We start from the raw sequence: 23,449 nt of genomic DNA, 5'->3' as shown, positions 1-23,449 counted from the left end.
ATTTCTTAAGAATATCACCATAATGTCTTTTAGTTGTCATTTTAAATACTGATATTTCCTCCTCTTTTAAATTTTCTCTTTTAGAGTTTATTCTCCTCTGTCCTTTGTATTCCGGTTTATCCTCTTTTGTCTTTCCCATTATGGTTGATCCTCCCCTCGTGTCCTCTCCATTACGGTTTATCCTTCTCTTTTGTCCTCTGTATTCCGGTTTATCCTCCTCTTTTGTCTTCCCCATTATGATTTATCCTCCTCTCGTGCCCCCTACATTTCGGTTTATCCTCATCTTCTATCTCCATTAAGGTTTATCCTTCTCTTTTGTCCTCTATATTCCGGTTTGTCCTCCTCTTTTGTCTTCCCCATTATGGTTTATCCTCCTCTCGTGCCCCCTGCATTACGGTTTATCCTCATCTTCTATCTCCATTACAGTTTATCCTTCTCTTTTGTCCTCTGTATTCCGGTTTATCCTCCTCTTTTGTCTTCCCCATTATGGTTTATCCTCCTCTCGTGTCCACTGCAGCTCTCTTATACGAAATCCGGATGAGCCGTGGTACGAAGACGGTACAAAAGGACGGCGAATAGTACCTGTCGCGGGTCGCGGGGCGAGATATCCTCATCTGGCTTCCATACTCTTTCTCTATTCACCATGATTTATTCAATTTTCTTGCCCTACCCATTTGTATTTCTCCTGCTCTCGTGTCCTCTCACTCAGCGTACGTTTTCTTCTGCTTTCTTCCTATCTCCATTACGCTTTCTCCGTGTATCTTAAAAATGTTTTTTTTCACACTTTCATCTAATGTCCTTCCGATTATAGTTAAACATCCTCTTTCGTCCTCTCCGTCACGGTTCCCTCAGCTGTACTCTGGTCTATATTATGTTTTCTGCATTACGGTTTATCTCGTCTCTTGTCATCTCCACTACGGTTTCCCCTGTTCTCTTGCCCTCTCCATTACAGTTTCTCCTACTCTCTTGTCCTCTCCATCACGGCTTCTATCTCTCTCTCTTGTCCTCTCCATTGCGGTTTACCTTACTCTCTTGTCCTCTCTATTACTGTTTCTTCTACTCTCTTGTCCTCTCCATTACCGTTTATCTCGCTCTTTTGTCCTCTCCTTTATGGTTCCTTCTGCTCTCTTGTCCTCTCCATTACGGTTTCTCCTACTCTCTTGACCTCTCCATTTCAGTCTCCCTTGCTCTCTTGTCTTCTCCATTACGGTTTCTCCTCCTCTCTTCTCCTCTTCGTTGCGATACCTGCTCTGTTGTCCTCTCCATTACGGTTTCTTCTGCTCTCTTGTCCTCTCCATTACGGTTTATCTCGCTCTCTTGTCCTCTTCAGTACCGTTTTTTCTTGATCTCATGCCCTCTCCATTACTGTTTATCTCGCTTTCTTGTGTTCTCCATTACGGTTTCTCCTGCTCTCTTCTCCTCTTCATTGCGGTACCTGCTCTCTTGTCCTCTCCATTACGATTTCTCTTGCTCTCTTGTCCTTTCCATTTCGGTTTCTCTTGCCCTCTTGTCCTTTCATTTACGGTTTCTCTTGCTCTCTTGTCCTCTCCATTACGGTTTATCTGGCTCTCTTGTCCTCTTCAGTAGGCCTACCGTTTTTTCTTGATCTCATGCCCTCTCCATTACTGTTTATCTCGCTTTCTTGTGTTCTCCATTACGGTTTCTCCAGCTCTCTTCTCCTCTTCATTGCGGTACCTGCTCTCTTGTCCTCTCCATTACGATTTCTCTTGCTCTCTTGTCCTTTCCATTTCGGTTTCTCTTGCCCTCTTGTTCTTTCATTTACGGTTTCTCTTGCTCTCTTGTCCTCTCCATCACGGTTTCCCTTTCTCTCTTGTCCTCTCCATTACGGTTTCTCTTGATCTCTTGTCCTCTCCATCACGGTTTCTCTTGCTCTCTTGTCCACTCCATTTTCTTGTCCTATCCATATCATCTTTCCCTACTCTCTAGCCTTTTTAATTAAGGTGATTCCTCCAGCTCTCTTGCCCTCTACATTTCGGTTTCTCTAGCCCGCTTGCTTTTTAAATCCAGTTTGCTTGCCGTCTCCACTGAGATTTCTAATGCCTCTTGTCCTCTCCTTTACGGTTTTTCCGGCTCTCTTCGCGTCTCCACGCGGTTTCTCCTCCTTTCTTGCCGTGTCCATTAATGTTTCTCCCGCTTTCTTGCCTTCTCCCTCAGGGTTTCTCTAGTTTTTTTGCCTTCGATATCCATTACAGTTTCTAAAGCTTTCTTGTTCCTGATATCCATTATGGTGTTTCCAGCTCTCTTGCCTTCCCCATTACTTTTTCTCAAAATTTTTTAACAAAAATATAAAAAATAAATGAAAGCATATTAATGCATAGTTTTAAATGGTCTATTTATTGATGCCTACCTCGCTTTGTAGAGGTCTTTTCCTTTAAAGTCTATCCAGCTGTCTTGCCCTCTCCTTTAGTGTTTCACCAGATAGCTGCCCTCGATATCCATTACAGTTTCTCCAGATCTCTTGCCCTCTATATCCATAACCGTTTCTCCAAATCTCCTGTCCTCGATATCCATTGCAGTTTCTTCCGATCTCTTGCTCTCGATATCAATTATGGTTTCTGCCGATCTTTTGCCATCGATATTTATTACATTCTCTCCAGATCTCTTGCCCTCGGTATCCATTACGATTTCTCCAGATGTCTTACCCTCAATATCCATTACCGTTTCTCCGGATCGCTTGCCCTCGATATTCATTACTGTTTCCTCAGATCTCTTGCCCTATTCATTACACTTTCTCCATCTTTCTTGCCCTCTCCCTAACGAGTACTCCATCTGTCTTGCTCGCTCTCTGACGGTTGCTCCAGCTTTCCTGACCTTTCCATTGAGATTTTTCCAATTTGATCCTTGCTCTCTCCTTTAATGAGATTTCCTCCAGTTGTATTGCTCCATCTGTGTCTCTTTTATCTGTTATGCCATTACTACAGCTTCCTCTCTCCATCCCATTACGGTTTCTCCAGCTTTTACAATTTACTTAAGTCTCCTACACAATGGCAGGTTTTTCCTTCTTTCTAGCCATCGACCCCTATACGTTTTCGCCACCTCTCCAATATCGCCTCGATCTCCTGTACAGTCTTCCCACTTCCCTTGCCTCCCCACTATCGCTTCTCCAGTGTTGTCAATATACAGAATGAACGCGAGAGAATTTAGCCCAGGTTTTATAGTAACAATTTATACGACATGCCGAATAACTAGCCCACACTCCAGCCATATTTGGATGTATCCCAAGTACAGTAAGATAGAGACAGCCTATCCTCAGTGCATCGGCCTGTAGAGTTCAAATATACTTTTCACAACAAACGCTGTTTTATTCTTTTCGTTGATGTGAAAGGGGAAAGGTCGGTCGTGTACAATTCGCCCCTCTCAGGTACCGTGTAAGTGTGCATTTGTTCGAAAGTGTGTGGGCCATATAGCGGAAACGCCACCTTCCAGAATGTCCTATCCCGGCTTCAATAGAATTCAATACAACCTAGCTCATAAGTGTCGTGTGCAAAATCGCATATCCGTGAGAGCGGATCAATGTTACAGCCTACAGTAACTGCTTTCAGCCTTCTCCGTCAGCGCGTACATCTCGCTTCTCTGTCCAAAGAGGACTAATACTGCCGAACCTTTGACCATTTTTCCGGTGTAATATCTTTAACTCTTCAATCATGCCACTGAAATTCGTAAGTATTGTTCACTTTTATGTTTAATGAATTTTATACATATCGTATAGGAGGTAAAATATTAACGGAATCACACCAGACTTCTTGTTGAGGCAAGAAACCGATATTCTCAACTTGCTGAAGTTTGCTGCCGCCGATACATTCACTGATCTTCGAGTGATTTTGATCGATGAAATCATATGCTGTGTAGGCTTACATGTATGCATGCTGAAGAACTAGTGTAAATCATGACTGTAAATCATCTTATGGTACCGTTATAAGTTTTAACTGATATTTCTAAATTAACCCAAGAATTAATAAATTATATCTGCCTATATCCCATACACATGTTGGCGTACAGCGCTGAACGATTTGTACTTGTAACTTTTTGTGAACCGACCGCGGAGATATATGCGGTCATACTAACAGTGTAATAAATCGCTCAGCCCACTGTGTACCTAACGTGATAAAAACCACTATAGGGCAAGTTTACTCGATTGCCATATATGAACTTACATATGTGTCTAAAATTTTTAACGCCCATGTCATCGTAGCGTATATAGAGCCTAGGCCTACTTATCTCTTGCCACTATACATTTCCGCCTACAAGTGTTGGGGGTTTAATATGTCATGATAACCGAACAAGTATTTATATATCAGCAATGAAGCATGAAAGTGAAGCTAAGTGTTATCGCATGTTCCTTGTGGGTTAACATGGAGTCAGTCTAACCGCAAGCACGAAGGCAAGCCTCGTATTTTTGTAAAAAATATAGAATAACCCATTCACCCGATTGCTTAATGAAGAAGACATGTAAACAACAATGCTAGGTTTTTGGTTGTCAGCATCACTATTCGTATTTTAAACCAAGGTTTGTATCACACTGTAAAAAAAAAAATGACAACCTATTCGCCTCTATGTGATTGCATATATAACAAAAAAAGGTCTCTAAACAATAATGTCGTCACAACGAGGGTTTCATTCCACTGGCAATGGACTTGATATACTCGACATATAGCAAAGCTTTTGTGTTGTTGGCATTCCCACTTTAAATCTACTCGTGGAAGTCACATCATTTTTGTCTTAAAATCATTACACTTTTTTTTAATTTCTTGAGCCTACCTTTCAGTGTACGTTTACGTAGGTCTTTTGTTGCTAAAAAAAATCGCCTATGAATTAAAAACATAACCAAGAATGAGCCCCAGGGGCATAAGGAATTAACCATGAGATGATGCACGTGATACCTATACATATTTACAAAGATTTGATCTGAATCAAACACTTTGTCCGATCTCTAAATCTGTTTGTCTCCTTTCAACAATCGCTATTTTAGTCATGCAGTGTCTACAGAGAAATAATTTCGGTGTCTTCACGTAGTGTTCATCACAGCCTCGTCATGTGTGATAAGTATCATGGGTAAATTTGGATGCCTAAACGAAAACCTGAAGTTGGGGATATGCTATACCTGTAACTGACACATCAGTATACATTACAACGGGAACTTATATACAGCGTATATAACGTGAATTTACGGGGATACTTCTGTCTGTAATGTATACCTGAGACATAACAATTGGAATCGATGGGGATACATTCGTGACGTAATGGAAGCTACAGTTGATAAATTATACAACGAGTACAGATGGGGATATACATTTTTGGCCTGAGGGTGGATGAAGTATAACGCAGATTTATGGGGGATACGTATTTGTGGTTCACGTGTTTATTGCTGGAATGTACGTCTCCATGTAAATCTTCCCAGCACGTGCGAGATTCCATTGCCTAGGATCTCATATAAACCTGTGTCTGTGCCCTCTTAAACCACAGCTCTATATCAGATGATTTATTTTTGCCAAACATCTTGTCCGATAAGACACATTCCGGCGTCAAGCACTTGAGGGTCCTCTTGACCCGCTCTAGTGCATACAGTTTCGTGTGCTAAGCTGAAGTCTTGCTGTATGTACCCCCAAGCCCTCGCATCTCGCTTTAAGCTCTGATAAAGTACATACCAGAAACAAGATATAGTATTTCTGTAACGAGAAGTTATATGCACTAAACCAGCTTTAAGAAGTTGGCCAGAGAATTCACCATCGTATATTGACAAATATAGTGTTGTGTGTACAACTGCCGTCAGCTTCTAAATTTAGCTTGCCACTGTTTACATGTGCTGAGTTCAGGGCCTGCTGTCTGCCTCTGCCTTAGAATGTTCCAGAATACCCTCAGTTCGGTGCCTGTTTGTTTACGACAAGTGTTCAAGAATTTTCTTATTCTAGTCAGTTCCACCAGTCTGTATGAGACCTATGAAAGCAGGTCAAAAGGGGAGAAAGGGGAATTATGGATGCTTCCGCTGTGTGTTACCTTAGTAGGCCTTTTGTGCTGAATTTTGGTGTCTTTATAGCCTCTGGCTTTGTTATATCCTATCTCCACCGAGCACTTGTTCAGTCTGAACTTGTATATTTAATTTGTGCTCTTGTGTATGCAGTGCTTATTAGTACACGGACCCTGTCTGTGGAATTTTGTGTATATTTCGTCATACACTCAGTTACACTATGGATTTTCCCTCTTATGAATATTGCCTCTGTGCAATTCTTAAGCATTGTGGAGTATATACGCCGGTTTGGACTTGACACCGTTGTGCATGTAAGTACTTTAGTATTTGTATAGATAGTTCTATCCTTTCTTGTTAAACTTAAGTACTTTAGTTTTTGTAAAAGTCTTGTTATCTGTTCTTGTTAAATCTAAAAAATTGTTGTAAAACAAAACCTGCTGGTTTTGGTTACTTTTTTGTGCGGCTAAACTGTCGTGTATTTCGAACAAGCCATCTCTTTATAATACAAGCAGTTTGGGTCGTAACAATAGTCTTTTAAAGTTCACTATATTTGCACGTTTTTTCCATAATTATATTTTTGTTTTCTTTATTACATTTTTGGAGAACAAAAAATGGGATAGATTTGGAATATTTTTTAATTTAACCGCTATCTATCCTGGATTTACTACATGGATTTATGTATAGTAATTGTTATCCTTAGTTCATTCATGTCTAACATCCTTTCTGTAGACATGCCCAGTAGAAACACTACAGTTACAATCTTTCTTTTCTCATTAAAGCATAACAGTAATGGTTCAAAACAGAAAAAAATATTAAATAGTTTTGTGTGATGTCTGACAATAGCTGGAATTAATTGTATCGTGTACACGTTATTGGCGATTAAAGCTATAAATATAGGCATTATATATTACGTTTATGAAGAATTTCTTCTCCTAAATATAGATACACACGTATATGGGTAAGGTATGACGAATCGTTGATTACAGGTGCCTTTAGAAACAGGTGTAAATTCAACACCTCCACCCCCATCCCACTACCCCCACCCTCACACTCACACCCCCACCCCCATTTTTCCCATTTATTTTGACCTGTATCAATTTAACTGTCAAGCGCTGTCACACAGGCAGATATATCGACTGTATTCCCAGGTTGTTTACCGGCAAGCACAACAACACACATATTATGATCAGCGGTTGGATAGAGGGTTGTACACACATAGCGAAAATACGGCAATCCAGGCGAACAGACTGGCATTCACAACAAACCATGATAACAATTATACTATATAGAACCATAGGTTATATTAATTGTGCACCCCGCCTAGCTGAGTGCGGCGTGGAGTGCCAGCAATTTCCTGAGCCACCGAGCGACCTTCAGGCTCCCACTTTGTAAATGAGCTGAACGTCCGTGCTTTTCCCTCGTCCGTGCCTCCTTCGCTCTCTGCAGGCAGGATCGTCCGAATCAGCGGTGGTGATGACTCACAGAGCCAAGTTAACACGCATACCGCCCCACCCTGCTCAGCATCAACACACTAGTCCCATGAATGAATCGAGACGGTCCGTGAAAACCTCTACCCCATAGGTCCCACATTCACACGGAGGGGCCATCTCAATCCATTCAACCTAAACCATTCGTTCAATATTAATATTATACCGCAAGAAAAGAGTCTGACATACTTTACTGAATTTGCTATTGACGTACATGAACTGTCACAGTTCACATTAAGGTCATTTCATTCAACCTGTACTTCGTTCAAGATATTTAATATCGGTTCGAAAGACATACTTTATGCTAAACTCATCGTTGGCGTATATATACTTATGAAGTTCACATTATGAGTTAAGTTTAGAGCTTACTCATGCAGTTGCTAAAAAAATCAATATTTCATTGATTTTAATTCAGTGTATGTGAAATTTCGTGTATGCATATTTATAAATGTCATCTCTAGTTTAAAGGTCAAATTCAAGCTGTACCCCATGTATGTATACTCTTTCTGGATAGGCCTAGCCCTGTATCAACCAATACTACTTACACCTTAACGTACTTGTTTGATGAATCAGTTAATAAATCGATAAATAAGTCAGTCAATCACTCGCACACTATTATGTGCTGTTTTGCCTCTAGTGATGAACTGTCTGTGCAGTCGTCTGACCGTCTCTTTTTCCAGAATTCCCAGTAAAGATAAACCCTGTTTAGCCAAATTATAAGTAATTGCCGAAACGTCAGGTTAAAATAATCGAACGGGGTATCAATGACAATGGAATCAATAATGTGGATTGTCAGGTAGGGTGTAGACGAATTATCTGTGAAGAAAAACTCTCTGAATACCAGTCAGGAAAAAACGTTTTTATTTTCATGAGCTAAATGATGATTTAATTCCACCGTCGTACAAGTGAAACGTTCTTGAGTATGGCGTAAAGCCTCAAACAAGTAAATAAACCAATAATTTAATTCCTGCCTCTTAGTAAATGATCAGCCACTCTAGTCTCCATCAGAGAGCAACAAATTTCTCCGTCATGTAAACAAGCTAAGACCTATACAGACGTATTTTAAGTTGCCTTAGTGATGTTAAATATAGCTCATGGGGTTTAGGGATTTCATGTCGGTGTTCCAGATCGGCTGCTTCCGTAATTCATCACCCTCTGATTCTACCGACGTCGGCAAAACTCGGGAAACTCCGTAAATGTTAGGAGAAACTAGATCACATGTATGTCATGTTGTTTCCGGTGTGTGGCTCTTGGTTGTGAATAGGCGTGTGATATGATACCAGCGCACTGTCTGTTAATCGGTATAGCTTCTCTCAGCAGGCCATTTGATATGCCCGACATCTGGTGAAGAGGGAGGTTTGTCTGCAGTTGGCACAGCTTACAGGCAGAATACAAACGACGGCTCCTTGATGATCTTGTCTACTCGAACCATGTTTAAGATAGGTGTGAGGGTGGGGTGGAAGTGAGTAGTCGGGGTGATGGGGTGGTGTCCCATCCACTACAAGACTGATAACCATCTGTACCGAGGCTTGCAGGGTTTTGGATCTCAAAGATTTTCTATCCACTGTACAACAACACTCCAATGCGCATGTCCACGCGCCCGTACGCAAGAAAATCTCGCCCAAAAGAGAAGGTCGCCAGTTATTGCCTATGTTGGGATGGTGACCAAAATTTATCATGCTGTTACCGTTTTGAAATTAAAGAGAACCTCAGAAAAGCTATCTTTTCATGTCCAAATTCAGAAGTTCGACTGATAAACGATCTTCGGTGAAGGAGTTTCACTTGTCCTACGAGAGAAAAGTGTTTTGCTGACTTTAGGAATTCAGAATCAAATTGAACTTTAGGCCAAAAGCTTTTAAGTTCTAGCAAGATCCTACCTCTCAATGGACAAATCAAATAAAAGTGGCCGCCGTAACGGTGTTTTGGGCTTAAGAGTCTTTACGTATGCCAAATTATCAGCCCCGAAAGTTGACATCAGTTAGAGGTGAACTTCACCTCGCAAAATATTGACTGAAGTGAAGCAAATGTATAATTGAGCATAGCTGGTGTGGGAACAAAGTTCATTTCCATATGGGACAAACAGTTTAGATGTTAATAAGTCAGAGCGAACAGCCGAAAGTTGTGTGTGAAGTGTATTGTGTCCCACAAGACGGCTAACTGAACGAAATAATGAGCAAGTAAGATTACTTGGCCGCAACTGACTAATTAAGAGTTAACATTTAGTCTCACGAGAAAACACGTATTTTTTTAATATACCGATCATGGTGGATATGGAACTTTTGATCAGCGTCCTTCTTATAACCGAGATTGCGCATGCGTTATTACGTGGTAGAAAGTTCCCCTTCGTCTACTCAGTCATCTCCATTCTGATGTGTGCGTACTTAGCGAGTCCAAACAACCAATCACCCTTCCATGATTATTCGTCGAACTTTTTGAACGGTTGACGCATCTGCCCCATATTAATTGTGTTGTGTTATATTGCTCATGTCTCTTGTCGCCATTCAGCCGCTCAGGTATTCCGTGGTTGCCTACAAACTATGCCAGGTATGCACGTATCGATTTTACCTCGCTATGTTTTCATGAGGACAAGTTATATCGGCCAAAAAAAAAAACAACAACAATAGCAATAAACAAGCCTGTTTGTTTGTATTGCGACACTACACTCAGCACTAATACAGGAGCATGCAATGGTTTTTCCCAAGCGGTACATAACATACAGTTATACCTTAATATCTACAGAGACATCCTGAAATAGGACCCTAGCTGCCCTTCTGTCTGTAATTGTTGATATGAGTTTCATGAGGCTGTGAACTTCTAAGACCCTTAGCGTCAGAAGATTTCCATTCAGTAGTACCTGTTCATGAGGCTGTGAACTTCTAAGAGCCTTAGCTTCAGAAGATTTCCATTCAGTAGTACGTGTTCATGAGGTTGTGAACTTCTGAAAGTCTTAGGCTTAGAAGATTTCCATCCAGTAGTACGTGTCCATGAGGTTGTGAACTTCTGAGAGTCTTAGCTTCAGAAGATTTCCATTCAGTCGTACGTGTCCATGAGGTTGTGAACTTCTAAGAGTCTTAGCGTCAGAAGATTTCAATTCAGTAGTACGTGTTCATGAGGTTGTGAACTTCTGAGAGTCTTAGGCTTAGAAGATTTCCATTCAGTAGTACCTGTTCATGAGGTTGTGAACTTCTGAAAGTCTTAGCCTCAGAAGATTTCCATTCAGTAGTACGTGTCCATGAGGTTGTGAACTTCTGAGAGTCTTAGCTTCAGAAGATTTCCATTCAGTAGAACGTGTTCATGAGGTTGTGAACTTCTGAGAGTCTTAGCTTCAGAAGATTTCCATTCAGTAGTACCTGTTCATGAGGTTGTGAACTTCTGAGAGTCTTAGCCTCAGAAGATTTCCATTCAGTAGTACGTGTCCATGAGGTTGTGAACTTCTGAGAGTCTTAGCTTCAGAAGATTTCCATTCAGTAGTACGTGTTCATGAGGTTGTGAACTTCTGAAAGTCTTAGCCTCAGAAGATTTCCATTCAGTAGTACGTGTCCATGAGGTTGTGAACTTCTGAGAGTCTTAGCTTCAGAAGATTTCCATTCAGTAGTACGTGTCCATGAGGTTGTGAACTTCTGAAAGTCTTAGCCTCAGAAGATTTTCATTCAGTAGTACGTGTTCATGAGGTTGTGAACTTCTGAGAGTCTTACCTTCAGAAGATTTCCATTCAGTAGTACGTGTCCATGAGGTTGTGAACTTCTGAGAGTCTTAGGACGAGAAGATTTCCATTCAGTAGTACCTGTTCATGAGGTTGTGAACTTCTGAGAGTGTTAGCCTCAGAAGATTTCCATTCAGTAGTACGTGTCCATGAGGTTGTGAACTTCTGAGAGTCTTAGCTTCAGAAGATTTCCATTCAGTAGTACATGTTCATGAGGTTGTGAACTTCTGAGAGTCTTAGCTTCAGGAGACTTTCATTCAGTAGTACCTGTTCATGAGGTTGTGAACTTCTGAGAGTCTTAGCCTCAGAAGACTTCCATTCAGTAGTACGTGTCCATGAGGTTGTGAACTTCTGAGAGTCTTAGCCTCAGAAGATTTCCATTCAGTAGTACGTGTCCATGAGGTTGTGAACTTCTGAAAGTCTTAGCTTCAGAAGATTTCCATTCAGTCGTACGTGTTCATGAGGTTGTGAACTTCTGAGAGTCTTAGGCTTAGAAGATTTCCATCCAGTAGTGCGTGTCCATGAGGTTGTGAACTTCTGAGAGTCTTAGGCTTAGAAGATTTCCATTCAGTAGTACGTGTCCATGAGGTTGTGAACTTCTGAGAGTCTTAGGACGAGAAGATTTCCATTCAGTAGTACGTGTTCATGAGGTTGTGAACTTCTGAAAGTCTTAGCCTCAGAAAATTTCCATTCAGTAGTACGTGTCCATGAGGTTGTGAACTTCTGAGAATCTAGACTTAGAAGATTTCCATTCAGGAGAACGTGTTCATGAGGTTGTGAACTTCAGAGAGTTGATTTATTGGAGAACGTCCATTCAGTTGCGCGTGTTCATGAAATTGTAAACTTTCAAGAGTCCATTTTGTTAGGCTAAGAATATTTATCGGTGGAAATGTTGAAAACGTTCCGTTTAGTCATACCAATCCATTCATTCTGCAGAAGACATTTATGAGCTTCTGCTCAGATATCAACCGTTAGCCCAAAGCTTTGGAACTCACATTTATATATGTGATGAGAAAACCTTAAGTGCTGATCCGTGAATGTATCCGTATAATTACAATGGCTCGGTGCTACCAGATGATGCCTCTCAGAACGAGAAAGGTCAGACACCATGCAATCAACTGCTCCCTGCAGTGCCTCGGCCTATCTAGATCAGACCAGACCTACTCAGATAACTTTTACAACTGCCAGTGCTGATGCTTTAGGTTCTATGTTTAGGCTACTCCTATTATCTCTTGGCTGGAGATTGGCATTTATTATTAGAATAACGTGATATTTCTAGATGTTACGTAAATAGCGTTCGTAACTAAGTGTTTTTGCGTGTCCATCCATAGAGTACATTATGTGCGCCGCGCTGGTATATAAGTCCATTTACATGTCTCCTCAGAGTATACATTATGTCAACTGCGATGGTAAACAAATGTATTTGCCTGTCGCCTTATAGAGTATATATGAAGTCAACTGCGATGGTAAACAAATGTATTTGCCTGTCGCCTTATAGAGTATATATGATGTCAACTGCGATGGTAAACAAATGTATTTGCCTGTCGCCTTATAGAGTATATATGATGTCAACTGCCATAGTAAACAAATGTATTTGCCTGTCGCCTTATAGAGTATATATGATGTCAACTGCGATGGTAAACAAATGTATTTGCCTGTCGTCTTATAGAGTATATATGAAGTCAACTGCGATGGTAAACAAATGTATTTCCCTGTCGTCTTATAGAGTATATATGATGTCAACTGCGATGGTGAACAAATGTATTTGCCTGTCGTCTTATAGAGTATATATGATGTTAACTGCGATGGTAAACAAATGTATTTGCCTGTCACCTTATAGAGTATATATGATGTCAACTGTGATCGTAAGGAAGTGTATTGGTGTTTGCATTTAGAGACGGCACTACGAGCAGTTTCCACTGAAAGATGCATACATGTACATATATATCCATATGTTTCTGCTATGTGTGTCTTAGGACCTGCGAATGGAGTTGATCGCCTTCTGTTATAACGTTGGTCAGATTTTTGGTCATTCGTTGCCAGAACAACTGGTCAGTAGATTCCTGTTTGGTGATCAGATATCAGAACCCTCACAGCCAAGATATCTCGGTTGTTCATACCGGATTTCCATAGTTTTGGGTTGCATTTGGATCCCTTTTTGTGTCCCAAAACGTATGAGTAGTAATCTCAAGTGTAGCTTGAAACAAGAAATAACAAAAAAAAAAACAACAACAACGAAAAACAAGTGACGACATGTATTTGGCAGGAAAATGACACTCAGCTATGTCTACTGCGTCTGTCTCCGATTGTCCTCACGAATGTGGACACAAAAAAGGGGTAAACCTTGCGTTGTTCTATTGTAAGCACAGCTCCGGCTTATATTGTGCAACATTCTCTCACGAGCGTGCGTCTCGGATTACACAAGAGAAAGGTCAAAGTTCACACGGCTGTATCTTGCCGGTCTGACAGAGCTGAGAGAAGGCAGATCTTCATTTACCTCCCCCGCACTTACTGACCAACAGATGGTACTCGTTTAGGCTTATGATGAGATTTTCAGAAACTGGTAGCTTGTTTCACCAATCGATGGCTAAAATCTGTATGCATGGATGTCTGACAACAAATCTTGAAGTGGTAGTTTTCTACTGTGGCAATACCTAAAAAATTGAAACGCAATGGAGAACATTTTTCGCCTAAATCAATTATATCCCGCAAGCTGTGCAGTTTTTCATGTTGTTCCTTTAAGATCCGATCGGTTGTCCAGCTGCTTTTTGATTTCTTTTCACTACACAGAGGGTGAGCGTTCAGTGGAGTACAGAAATACATGACATGGAGATGATCAGATTCTTCATGGCGTCCATTTGCTCACGCGTTGAATTTCTGAATGTCTGCATTCCCTGAAGTTCCGATCGGTTGGACTGCGTCCAGCTGTTTTACCATTTCTTATCACTATATGAACAGGGGGCGCTCTGTGGGAGTGCGGGATTACATCATAGGGAGATTGAGGAGGAGATGACCTCCCTTCTGTGTGTTTGTGTTAGCATTGCTGGGTTGTATGCTGATCGCTTTCACAGGCCGTTGCCAAGTTTGTGTTTATCATGGACGTGTTGTATAGCCTTTGTAGATGTGCCAAGAGCTAGCGGGTGTGCCCATACAGTTTCGGAATATCTGCCTATGATGCTGGACATTTTTGCATTCACCGGTTTCCTGCAGGTGGTTTCTGGGTGATATATTTGTGTCTAGCTAAGTATCATTCCTGTACCGTCTCTAACCAGACCTGGGCATGCACACTGCCTTTACTCACTATCCACCCACACCCGAAAGAGCCCCAGGGATTATACAGGGGATGTACAGGAGATTGTTTTGTTCTATATTCCTCACTAGAAGCCCCCTGATATATACCTGTCTGTACTCAAGCTCGTGCTCTTCCTGTGAAGTTTAAGGTGCTTCCCAAGGCCAAGGGGATCATATTTATACACGGATCCTGTACAGGCCTATATCTCTTGGGTCGTCCGTCTTGTTTACATCAGTCGTTACCATGACAACGTTTTCCCGATACAGATCCCTGCAGCAAACCCCGGAACCAATCCACGCATACAATCATCAACTCTCTTTAATCCCGCAAAGTCACTCCGCTTCCTCGTCGGGAAAAACAACCTGTTTATTTTTCACTCCGCAATGTTTGGCGTGCAAGTCACGTGATGCTGCCAAGCTGTCGTCTGCCGCCGTTTCAGTGTTTACGCAGGTTGGGTAGTCGAATCGATTAACTCAGTGGGTCAATGTTAGTGATTTAGTACTGGTAAACTGTAATCGGCAATGAACTGAATGACTTGAATCTGCAAACGGCACTCACATATAGTTTTTGATTCAGTTCTCCTAAACCTGTGACCTTAAGATAGGCCTACATGTACTCAAACTTTTGTCAAAATTTGGTGCACGGTCGAAGTTATGTGTCAGCCTACACTTTCTTCATTGCATCAAATTCGTTAACACAGAGTAAACATTGAAATACTTCAACCATTAAATGATAGCTGATAGACATTTATGGGTGATTGCGGACATAGGGGTCGATAGTTATATGTAAGCATAGGCGCCCTTAGGCCTAGGCCTATAAGCTGTTGAATGGACCACTTTTCAATGGCGACTGACAGTCCGTTAGACATGTGAATCATATAGGCCTATGCCTGGATGTTTAAACACGTTATGAAGTCTAAATGATAACAACTGTATGAATACAGTATACACATTAGGATCAGCTATAATCAGCTGTTTGAAAACTTATCGTGGTTTGAATTTTTCTAAATAACACTTAGGAAATGTCTTCCCCAGAATACCTTTGCCTTTTTATGACCCAATATCCTCAGGGGTGAGGGTGGGGAGATTCGAAACATTATGATGCAATTTAAATCAATAACAGAGTGGCAAATGTAGCCCACAAGGCCTACACAATTGATTCAAAAATAAGGGGCCACATAATGTCAATGGTTTAGATTGAAATAACGTTAAAACACAAAAGTTTAAATCTGTTTTGAGTATAGGGGCCTAATTCAAATAAACGCAACCAATGCCGTTTTAGAGACTTATTTTCTCGCATGCGACTTAGTACTGGGTATTTATTACAGGTGGCTTCCAACATTTACATTATATCATTATTTGACTCAGTCTCATGCCATGTTATGATCAAATGAAACCGAACGCTTCACATAGAATTTCAGGGTTGATATTAAGTGACATATGGCAATTCGAGATCTTGTCCAAGAATGTGATAATGGCTACGGGATGTAATCTGTGATCGTTGGTGTCATCTGTAATTGTTTGTTGTTATCTGTAATTGTAATTGTTGAACAAATTGTTGAAAAAAAAAACACTTTAATATGCAAACATGCCAATTAAGCAATTCGTTCTGTCACGCTGACACATTGTGTTTATCTAATGTATGCTGGATTTCGAGGCCTCATTGGCCGAGGTGGTTAGCGTGCTAGCACTGTACAATAGCGTCTCACGACTTGAGTTCAAGTCCAACATGTGCTGGTTTCCCCTCCGGCCGTACGTGGGAACGTCTGTGGTGGGTTTCCCCCGGCCTTTGCCCGGTTTCCTCCCACCATAATGCTGGCCTTCGTCGTATAATTGAAATATCCTTGACTACGGCGCAAAACACCAATCAAATAAAAAAATAAATAAATACTCCGGATTGCGTTTGCCGTGACCGTTTTAGCCTCCATGCCATCCCTTTTCCATGGAAATGATCGACTTGATCCAGGAAACCCAAGCGAAGCCGATCTTTGCACGTTAAATATCAAGCGTAACACAGAGTGACGTATTGCCCTACGGGTGATTTGTCTACGTTTCGCAGGCAGCATTTACCTCACCAACCTATACACTGTTAGTGTAGATATGTCTGTGGTACAGATGTCCACCTACATGTAGCTTGTGGCTCCAACTCTGAGACTGATGTCAGCCAAGAGAGGAAATCATATGGTTCTGATATTTTTCTTGGCATGGTAACCAATGTAACCAATTCTGTTGCACTGGATATTGATATCACAGTGGAAAATGCAAAAACCCATGAGCGTATGCCCTATATATCTGAAGTGTTCAGTTCTAAGACTCTGCTATAGGGGCAGCAGCATTGAAACAGAGGATGGAAGGATGAATTTGGTGTATACAACTTTCCAGTAGATCTACAGATAAGTTTTTCATAATACATGTACACAGTAGCATGATACCGAAAAACGAAAACATCATTTTGACATTTTATTCGCCATCATCAAGAATGATGCATATTTCATGGATTTATTCTACTGATTCTCTCGGAAACTCGGGACCATATTTGCCTCATTTACTGGTTTTCTTTGCATAGTCTATATTTATTTAGTATAAGCCGCATATAAAGCTTAAGCAGTAGCCCTACTGGGGGCATACGTGGCCAGGTGATTAGCGCGCTAGCACTGTACAATGACCAAGTGAAATATTCTTGAGTACGAAACAAAACACAAATCAAATAAATAAATAATCAGTACTGCAGTTTCACAAAACATCGGATTTCTTGTATTTTTGTTCGTAAGCGACGTTGTAAGAAGGCGTGATATACGAGGAAAGATGCGAAAAAAAATTTTTTTTAAGGGAGGCTCTGATCTGGCTTTCATACAGGCCATGGTCCATGCTTTAACTTTTCTTGAAAATTTTACCCTTTTTGTGGCAGGCAGAGCGAGAGAATGTTTGTTACGAAGATCCTAACGTGGAAATAGATACGCATTTTGTAAATGTGTAAGTATCGATACATGATAAGAGTTCCCACCATGTCTCTATATCTTGATTATTCTGAGCACGAACTAGAACAAACAGACGGTCACCAAATGTGCACAACGCCCTCTTGTTGAGTGCATTCGCAATTCACCAAGGGGGAGTAATAATAGAATGTTGTAGGTGGTATCAGTTGGAAGCGCAGAGGTAGGTGAAGAGAGTAGACCGGCTCTTATTTGTCAGTTTGTAGCTGTAGCTGAAACAGATTCAGTCGCTTCACGAACTGCATTTTATTACACTGGGTTAACTCTTGGATATACACCTTAAAAAAGTTGAAAACAGCTTCTCAGTTAGACATTTAACCTCGACGATTTAAATGAGGACGTAGAAGTCACCGAGCGGAAATTATATTTTCAACGTCAGTGAAGCATATTATACCTCCGTTTTTACAACGAGCGTCCTTTGACATCATAAACAAGTTTTCTCGTTTCTGTCAAAACAAGTTCTTCCGCTGTTGGACATGATTTTGGGAAGGAAAGTTTTTCGTTTAGTAGAACAAAACCCTAACTTTCTGTAACGAGCACCCTCGCCTCTGTCAAACAGAAGTCCTACCTTTGTTTAATGAAATTCCTATCGCGCTACCTTTGTCAGACAAAAATTCTACGTGTGTCAAACAAATTTTTTGCACTTGTAGAAATTTTTTTCCTTTGCCGAAGAAATGATCCACCATTGCTGAATAAAAGTTCTACCCCTTGACAAAAAGAGTCCCTCCTTTGTCAAAGAGAGTCCTACCTCTGTCAAAGAGAGTCCTACCTCTGTCGAAAAGAGTGCTACCTCTGTCATAAAAAGTACAAAAGAGTGCTGCCACTGTCAAAAAGAGTCCTACCTCTGTCAAAAAGAATCCCGTCGTTGTCAAATGAAAGGCCTACCACTGTCAAACAAAAGGGCTATCTTTGCCAACTAACGTCCTACCTGTGCGTAGCAAAGTTGTTAAATTTGCCAAAACCAAAATTCTACCTTTGTCAGACCATGGCACGTACGATGGTTCTACAGATAATAAATTACCATATGAATTTGTGTGGTCATCATATCTGCGTCTGTCTGCTAATTCAATCCGCGGATTTAATAATGGGCCAGTGTGAAAGCTGTGCCTGCAATTTATATTCTGTCGTATATCGTGAAGTAGCCTTCCAAATCAGTAAGGGTTGTCAGTGCTGCTGGCGAACTTTGCATAGCAAGATTTTATAGCGGTAGGCCGAGACATGGTACTCATGATTCGGCGGAATAAGGGAGATAACTCTAAAGGACATAAACAGCAGCTGTCATTATAAGATAACGGTCAAACTTTGAATTATATATATATATATTTGTGCAGACTTACCTTTTGACATGTGAATATTTTTAGTAGATTGCCAAAATCTAAATCTTTCCGTGGTATTATCGGGCACTTGACCATTGAGATCGCGAGTTCGAATCCACTTCTTGCAGTTTCCGCCACGGCTTCAGGTCAGGAGGCTTATCAGGCACCACGCGAAGGTCGGTGATTCCCTGCGATTTCCTCCAACCTCGGTCATATGCATGCACAATTCTTAAGTACAGCGTAAAGTTACCAATCAAATATATTACAAATTCTTCATAACAAACCATATGGTAGGCTGCTAAACCGAGGTCCGTAACAGTTGTTGACTTTTTTTCTGTCTGCTTTTCTACAGGGAGGTGGAGAAAAGTGCGGCATCTGTGAGAAGACCGTGTACGCCCAGGAGAGGATTGAAGCCGGAGGGAAGCCCTTCCATAAGCTCTGCTTCAAATGTACGGAGTGCAAGATGTCTCTGAAGTAAGTTCTCATCATCCTGTTTGTTGTCATTTCCATCCAGTGTCTCAAGATCAGCCATGTTGTCAGCTGTTGCTCATGTAGCTCAGTGAGTTCAATCCCGTGCTTTGGTAGTTTTTTTTTCTTTTTTTTTACTTTATGTGTTCCCGTTTTCCCACTGTAATTTTCCGCAAAGGTCTTTTGCAACATTAAACGGTCTTGGAAGCTCTTGTATTTGCACAGTGTTACGTTCGTTGAAGGCCATTTGCATTTTCCCCAATATGGCAAAGTATCTGTTAAAGTCACACGTAATTCAGTCACTAACTTGCCAAAGGTCGTTGGTTTACGCCAAGTCAATCTGGTTTACTCCACTAATAAACCTGACCGCCGTCGTGTAAATGAAAAATTCTTGAGTATAGCAACGATAAATCTATACATCTCACCGCAGCCGATCCTCAAGCTCTCGCTTGTTTGGTGGAGAGGTTTTAAGCCAGTGTGTTTTTCAGGAACGACGGTGGTTTCCTCCTGGCACTTTGGTTTCCTCTAACTATAAACCACACTTTGGTTGTATAAGAGAACAATTCTTTATTACAGTGCTCAACACCGTGCAAGTAAATTAACAAATCCTTAAACAGGCATAGATATTACAGAGATTGAGTAGTTACTTTAAGGATAGATCGATAATACCCTTCTGTTTGTAAATGATGGTGTATGGATGTTCATCGCAATGTATAACAGTATATTGAATATTTCGAGACCAGTGACGTCTTATAAGTTGCATTTAACATCACTGCACTTTTTTTATCCTAAACCTGCTTAAGCCATAGCCCTATGGGGCGCGTAAGGTTCTGTTATTTGTTAAAACATTTACATGAACACTTAGAATAAATGTGTTCATATTACAAGAGAACAAGGCTCAGTGAGGCTAGGATCCGAGCTGCCACTGCGCGGGAAAAGGTAGCGCTTTGTGTAGTGCGCCTTGTCTTTAAAGTCACTATGAACATAACGGAAGTGGGACTGACCTGTCACAAAGAGGCACTTGCGTGATATGGCTGAAATAGTGCTAAAATTGACTTTATCCACACCCCACACCGAACAAAGATTCCAACAAACAAATATTGACTATATATGTGTCTCTACTTTCAGTTTGAACAACTATGCCCAGGCTGACGGTATTCTCTACTGCAAGAACCACTATCAGAAGTGTGTGGTTGCACAGAACACGCAGGCGATGGTTTTATAACGATCCACAGGGAAGTTTTTCTGTCAAACCACAGCTCTAGAGCCGTTAGAACAAATGTCATCACTAAACTTCTGGGTTATTTGATAAAAGCTGGTATCATGGAAAGGGATGAAGCACAGCTGACAGTCTTTACTCGAATCGACGACGGGCCGGAAATAGAGCTATTCGGCTACACCTATCGGTATATTAGGTCAACGTTCGATAACTGTTCAGTGCTTCAACACATTTTGTGAGTCACCAGTGCTACAGTGTAATTTGCATTTGTCTGTCATTATTTATTTTACAGTTTATAACCTCGGCTACTAGAGCAATCACATCTTGCAAAGAATTTTTTGTTACGTGTAAAAATCATGTAAAACTTATGATAGGATCCATGGGCATTGCTTTATGTCCCTGTCTTACATGCTGTGGGTGATGTGTGCGTAAATGTAGTTTTAGGATGAGCATTAAAAGTAACACGACCGATTACGAAGATCATGTAAAACGCCATGCTATCAAAAACGTGTGATATTAAGTTAGATTATCTTCCTTAGGTGTGTTTTATAAATATTTTCATATTTTCATCTTCATTCCCTTTGTGAATGGTATATCAGTAGCAAGACCAATGAGAACAGTGCCTTTCTCGTCCAATGATTTTTCAGCTTTAGGCTCCTATTTACATACATGATATATTCGGATAATGGACATTTCAGACTGCACGCAATGACCTCTAGTCCTCTTCATATAAGGCCCGGGAAAAACCATCATCGTGTGAAAACCATTAAGCTGTTTTATTATGTAACTTATACTTTTTATTGAAATAAATACTCACACCTTATTAAAGTTTGTTGTTCGTTTTGTCATCAGCGTTTTCTAAAAAAGACAAGAATTGCAAGAAATGATTTTGTCGTCATTGGTCGCTCTATCTTGTCAATGGGGAACTCGTAAAACTACTTCCCGCCTGTATCAAGGCGGCCCAAAGCTGTGAACTCATTTGTTCTTTTTTAATGCGCCACAATTATCATAAAACATGTGTGCTCATAAAACGTATATGAAGTACACATACACTGTAGCATCACATAAGAAAACGATGCCTTCTATTGTCATTTACACCATCTGTGTAGCTCGTCCTCGAGCCTGCCATTGGAGGATCCCCATGGGTAAAGTGGTATAAAGCATGCCACGACCACAAACACTTGACAATGGAGATCGCTTGTTGGAATTCAGGTTGACTTTGGTCAACCCGACGAGTTGCTTTGGTATTCCACAGACTTTGATACTCAGCCCGTAAATTTACTCCCCGTAATATATACACATTTGTGTACTTACCTTTAAAGCTCGTAATAAGCCAGGAGTCTCTCACCAATGCGGTCGCTGTGAGTTCAAGTCCAGCTCATGCTGGCTTCCTCTCTGGCCGTACGTGGGAAGGTCTGTCAGCAACCTACGGATTGTCGTGGATTTCCCCCGGGCTGTGCCCGGTTTCCACCCACCATAATGCTGACCGCCGTCGTATAAGTGAAAAATTCTTGAGTACGGCGTAAAACACCAATCAAATAAATCAAATCAAATAAACCTTTAAATCTCATTTTAATTCTCACTATACCATATGTCATACAAGCATCAGTTTTGACACAGGCATCTTAGGTAGATAAATTGGGATTAGAAATGTAGCAGAAAAATGCTGCAGTATTTAATAAGGACAATGCAATAAAACTTCGCGAAACGCACAATGTAGTGAAGACTACGACAGAGTTGATCATATGTTTACATGTGGTGTCTTCTCCTGTATATGGTTGATCATCAAAGACACGTCGACACTGTGTCAGTTTTGCGCATACACCGACACCGACTTCGCGGGTTTTCATTTACGGGATGTGTCCATTGATCCGCGTGTATAGGTACTCATTAAGGACGGACCGACACGATGTCACTATACCGTATACACCGACAGTGTCTTCGTGGGGTGCCACGTACATGGTGTCTCCATCGATCGTTGTATAGGTGCTCGACAGGGACGGACAAACACGGTGTCAGTGTAGCGTATACACCGACACCGATTGGGTGACGTTTCATGTACATGGTGTCTCCATCGATCTGTGAATGGTTGCTCATCAAGGACGGGCCAACACGGTGTCAGTATAGTCTATACACCGACTCCGACTTCTTGAGGTGTCATGTATATGGTATCTCCATCTATCCGTGTACAGATGCTCGTCAAAGACCGGCCGTGACGGTGTCATTATAGCGTATACACCGACTTCGTGAGGTGTCATGTACATGGTGTTTCCACCGGTCCTTGTTTAGGTGCTGACCAGGACTGAACGAGACGTGTAGTGCATATCGTGACGCCTACTTAGTGGGGTGTCACATGCATAGTGTCTTCTTCATGCTGCATTCGAAAGGCGCGGTGTGTATAATAAATGTACACGATTGTTGCGTATGTGTCCAGATTCAGAATACAAACTACTCCGATCTAAAGACCCTGGATTTGTCAAGACCTAGACCTGCACCTATAGGCAACTGGTTCTAAACTGAATCAGTTTAAAGTCCGTTCGGCCAGTTATAACTAAGGCAACTGTTCATTTTCTGAAGACTCAATGTAATACATTCAACTCCTTGATGCATGTGTATATGGTGTGACCTTCACATTAGCTCTGACCAAATCTAGAATAGACGAGCTGTGTTCTTCTCATGACCTTGGCTTATATACTAGGACAGGTGTTCAGAACGGTAATAGAATATCAAGATCTCCGTTAATTTAAACCGCTGCGTGCAACAGTGAGCAAACCAGACAAGATACCAGGCCATGAAGTCGTCGGTCTGGTGTTTGGGTTCCCTTATGGGACTTGTTATACTACAGTTGTGCTCTTTGGGATCCCATGCAGCGTGCTTCATTTCCCGGCCAAAAATCGAGATAAAGGGTAAGGTCGCATATAATCTAATGAGAAATACCTCTGTATAGTTTGTATCCGACGTTGTGAGTATGCAGCATGCATATAGA

At 41.2% G+C, this 23,449-nt stretch overlaps 1 protein-coding gene across 2 annotated transcripts; it reads left to right on the top strand.

Moving 5' to 3' along the window:
- Positions 1-3,543: 3,543 nt before the first annotated feature.
- LOC135480403 (uncharacterized) lies at positions 3,544-21,291 on the top strand. Of its 2 annotated transcripts, none has more exons than XM_064760234.1 (3): positions 3,544-3,680; positions 19,129-19,250; positions 20,373-21,291. In XM_064760234.1, exons 1-3 carry the CDS (start codon positions 3,666-3,668, stop codon positions 20,467-20,469), a joined length of 234 nt encoding a protein of 77 aa, XP_064616304.1. In that variant the 5' UTR covers positions 3,544-3,665; the 3' UTR covers positions 20,470-21,291. The 2 variants fall into 2 exon arrangements, with proteins under 2 accessions (XP_064616304.1, XP_064616303.1); XM_064760233.1 differs by lacking the exon at positions 3,544-3,680 and adding an exon at positions 6,121-6,297.
- Positions 21,292-23,449: the final 2,158 nt, after the last annotated feature.

Source organism: Liolophura sinensis, chromosome 13, assembly GCF_032854445.1.
Source record: "Liolophura sinensis isolate JHLJ2023 chromosome 13, CUHK_Ljap_v2, whole genome shotgun sequence".
In the NCBI taxonomy this organism is placed as follows: Eukaryota; Metazoa; Mollusca; class Polyplacophora; order Chitonida; family Chitonidae; genus Liolophura; species Liolophura sinensis.
The sequence above is the reverse complement of the archived record's forward strand: the minus strand, read 5'-3'. Positions and strand labels throughout refer to the sequence as shown.

Bases quoted from the DNA above. Each gene is read 5' to 3' on its own strand.
- LOC135480403 (XM_064760233.1), top strand. From the start codon at position 6,223: ATGAATATTGCCTCTGTGCAATTCTTAAGCATTGTGGAGTATATACGC. The intron at 6,298-19,128 runs GTAAGTACTTTA...GCTTTTCTACAG, and splicing joins GACTTGACACCGTTGTGCAT to GGAGGTGGAGAAAAGTGCGG. The intron at 19,251-20,372 runs GTAAGTTCTCAT...CTCTACTTTCAG, and splicing joins GAGTGCAAGATGTCTCTGAA to TTTGAACAACTATGCCCAGG.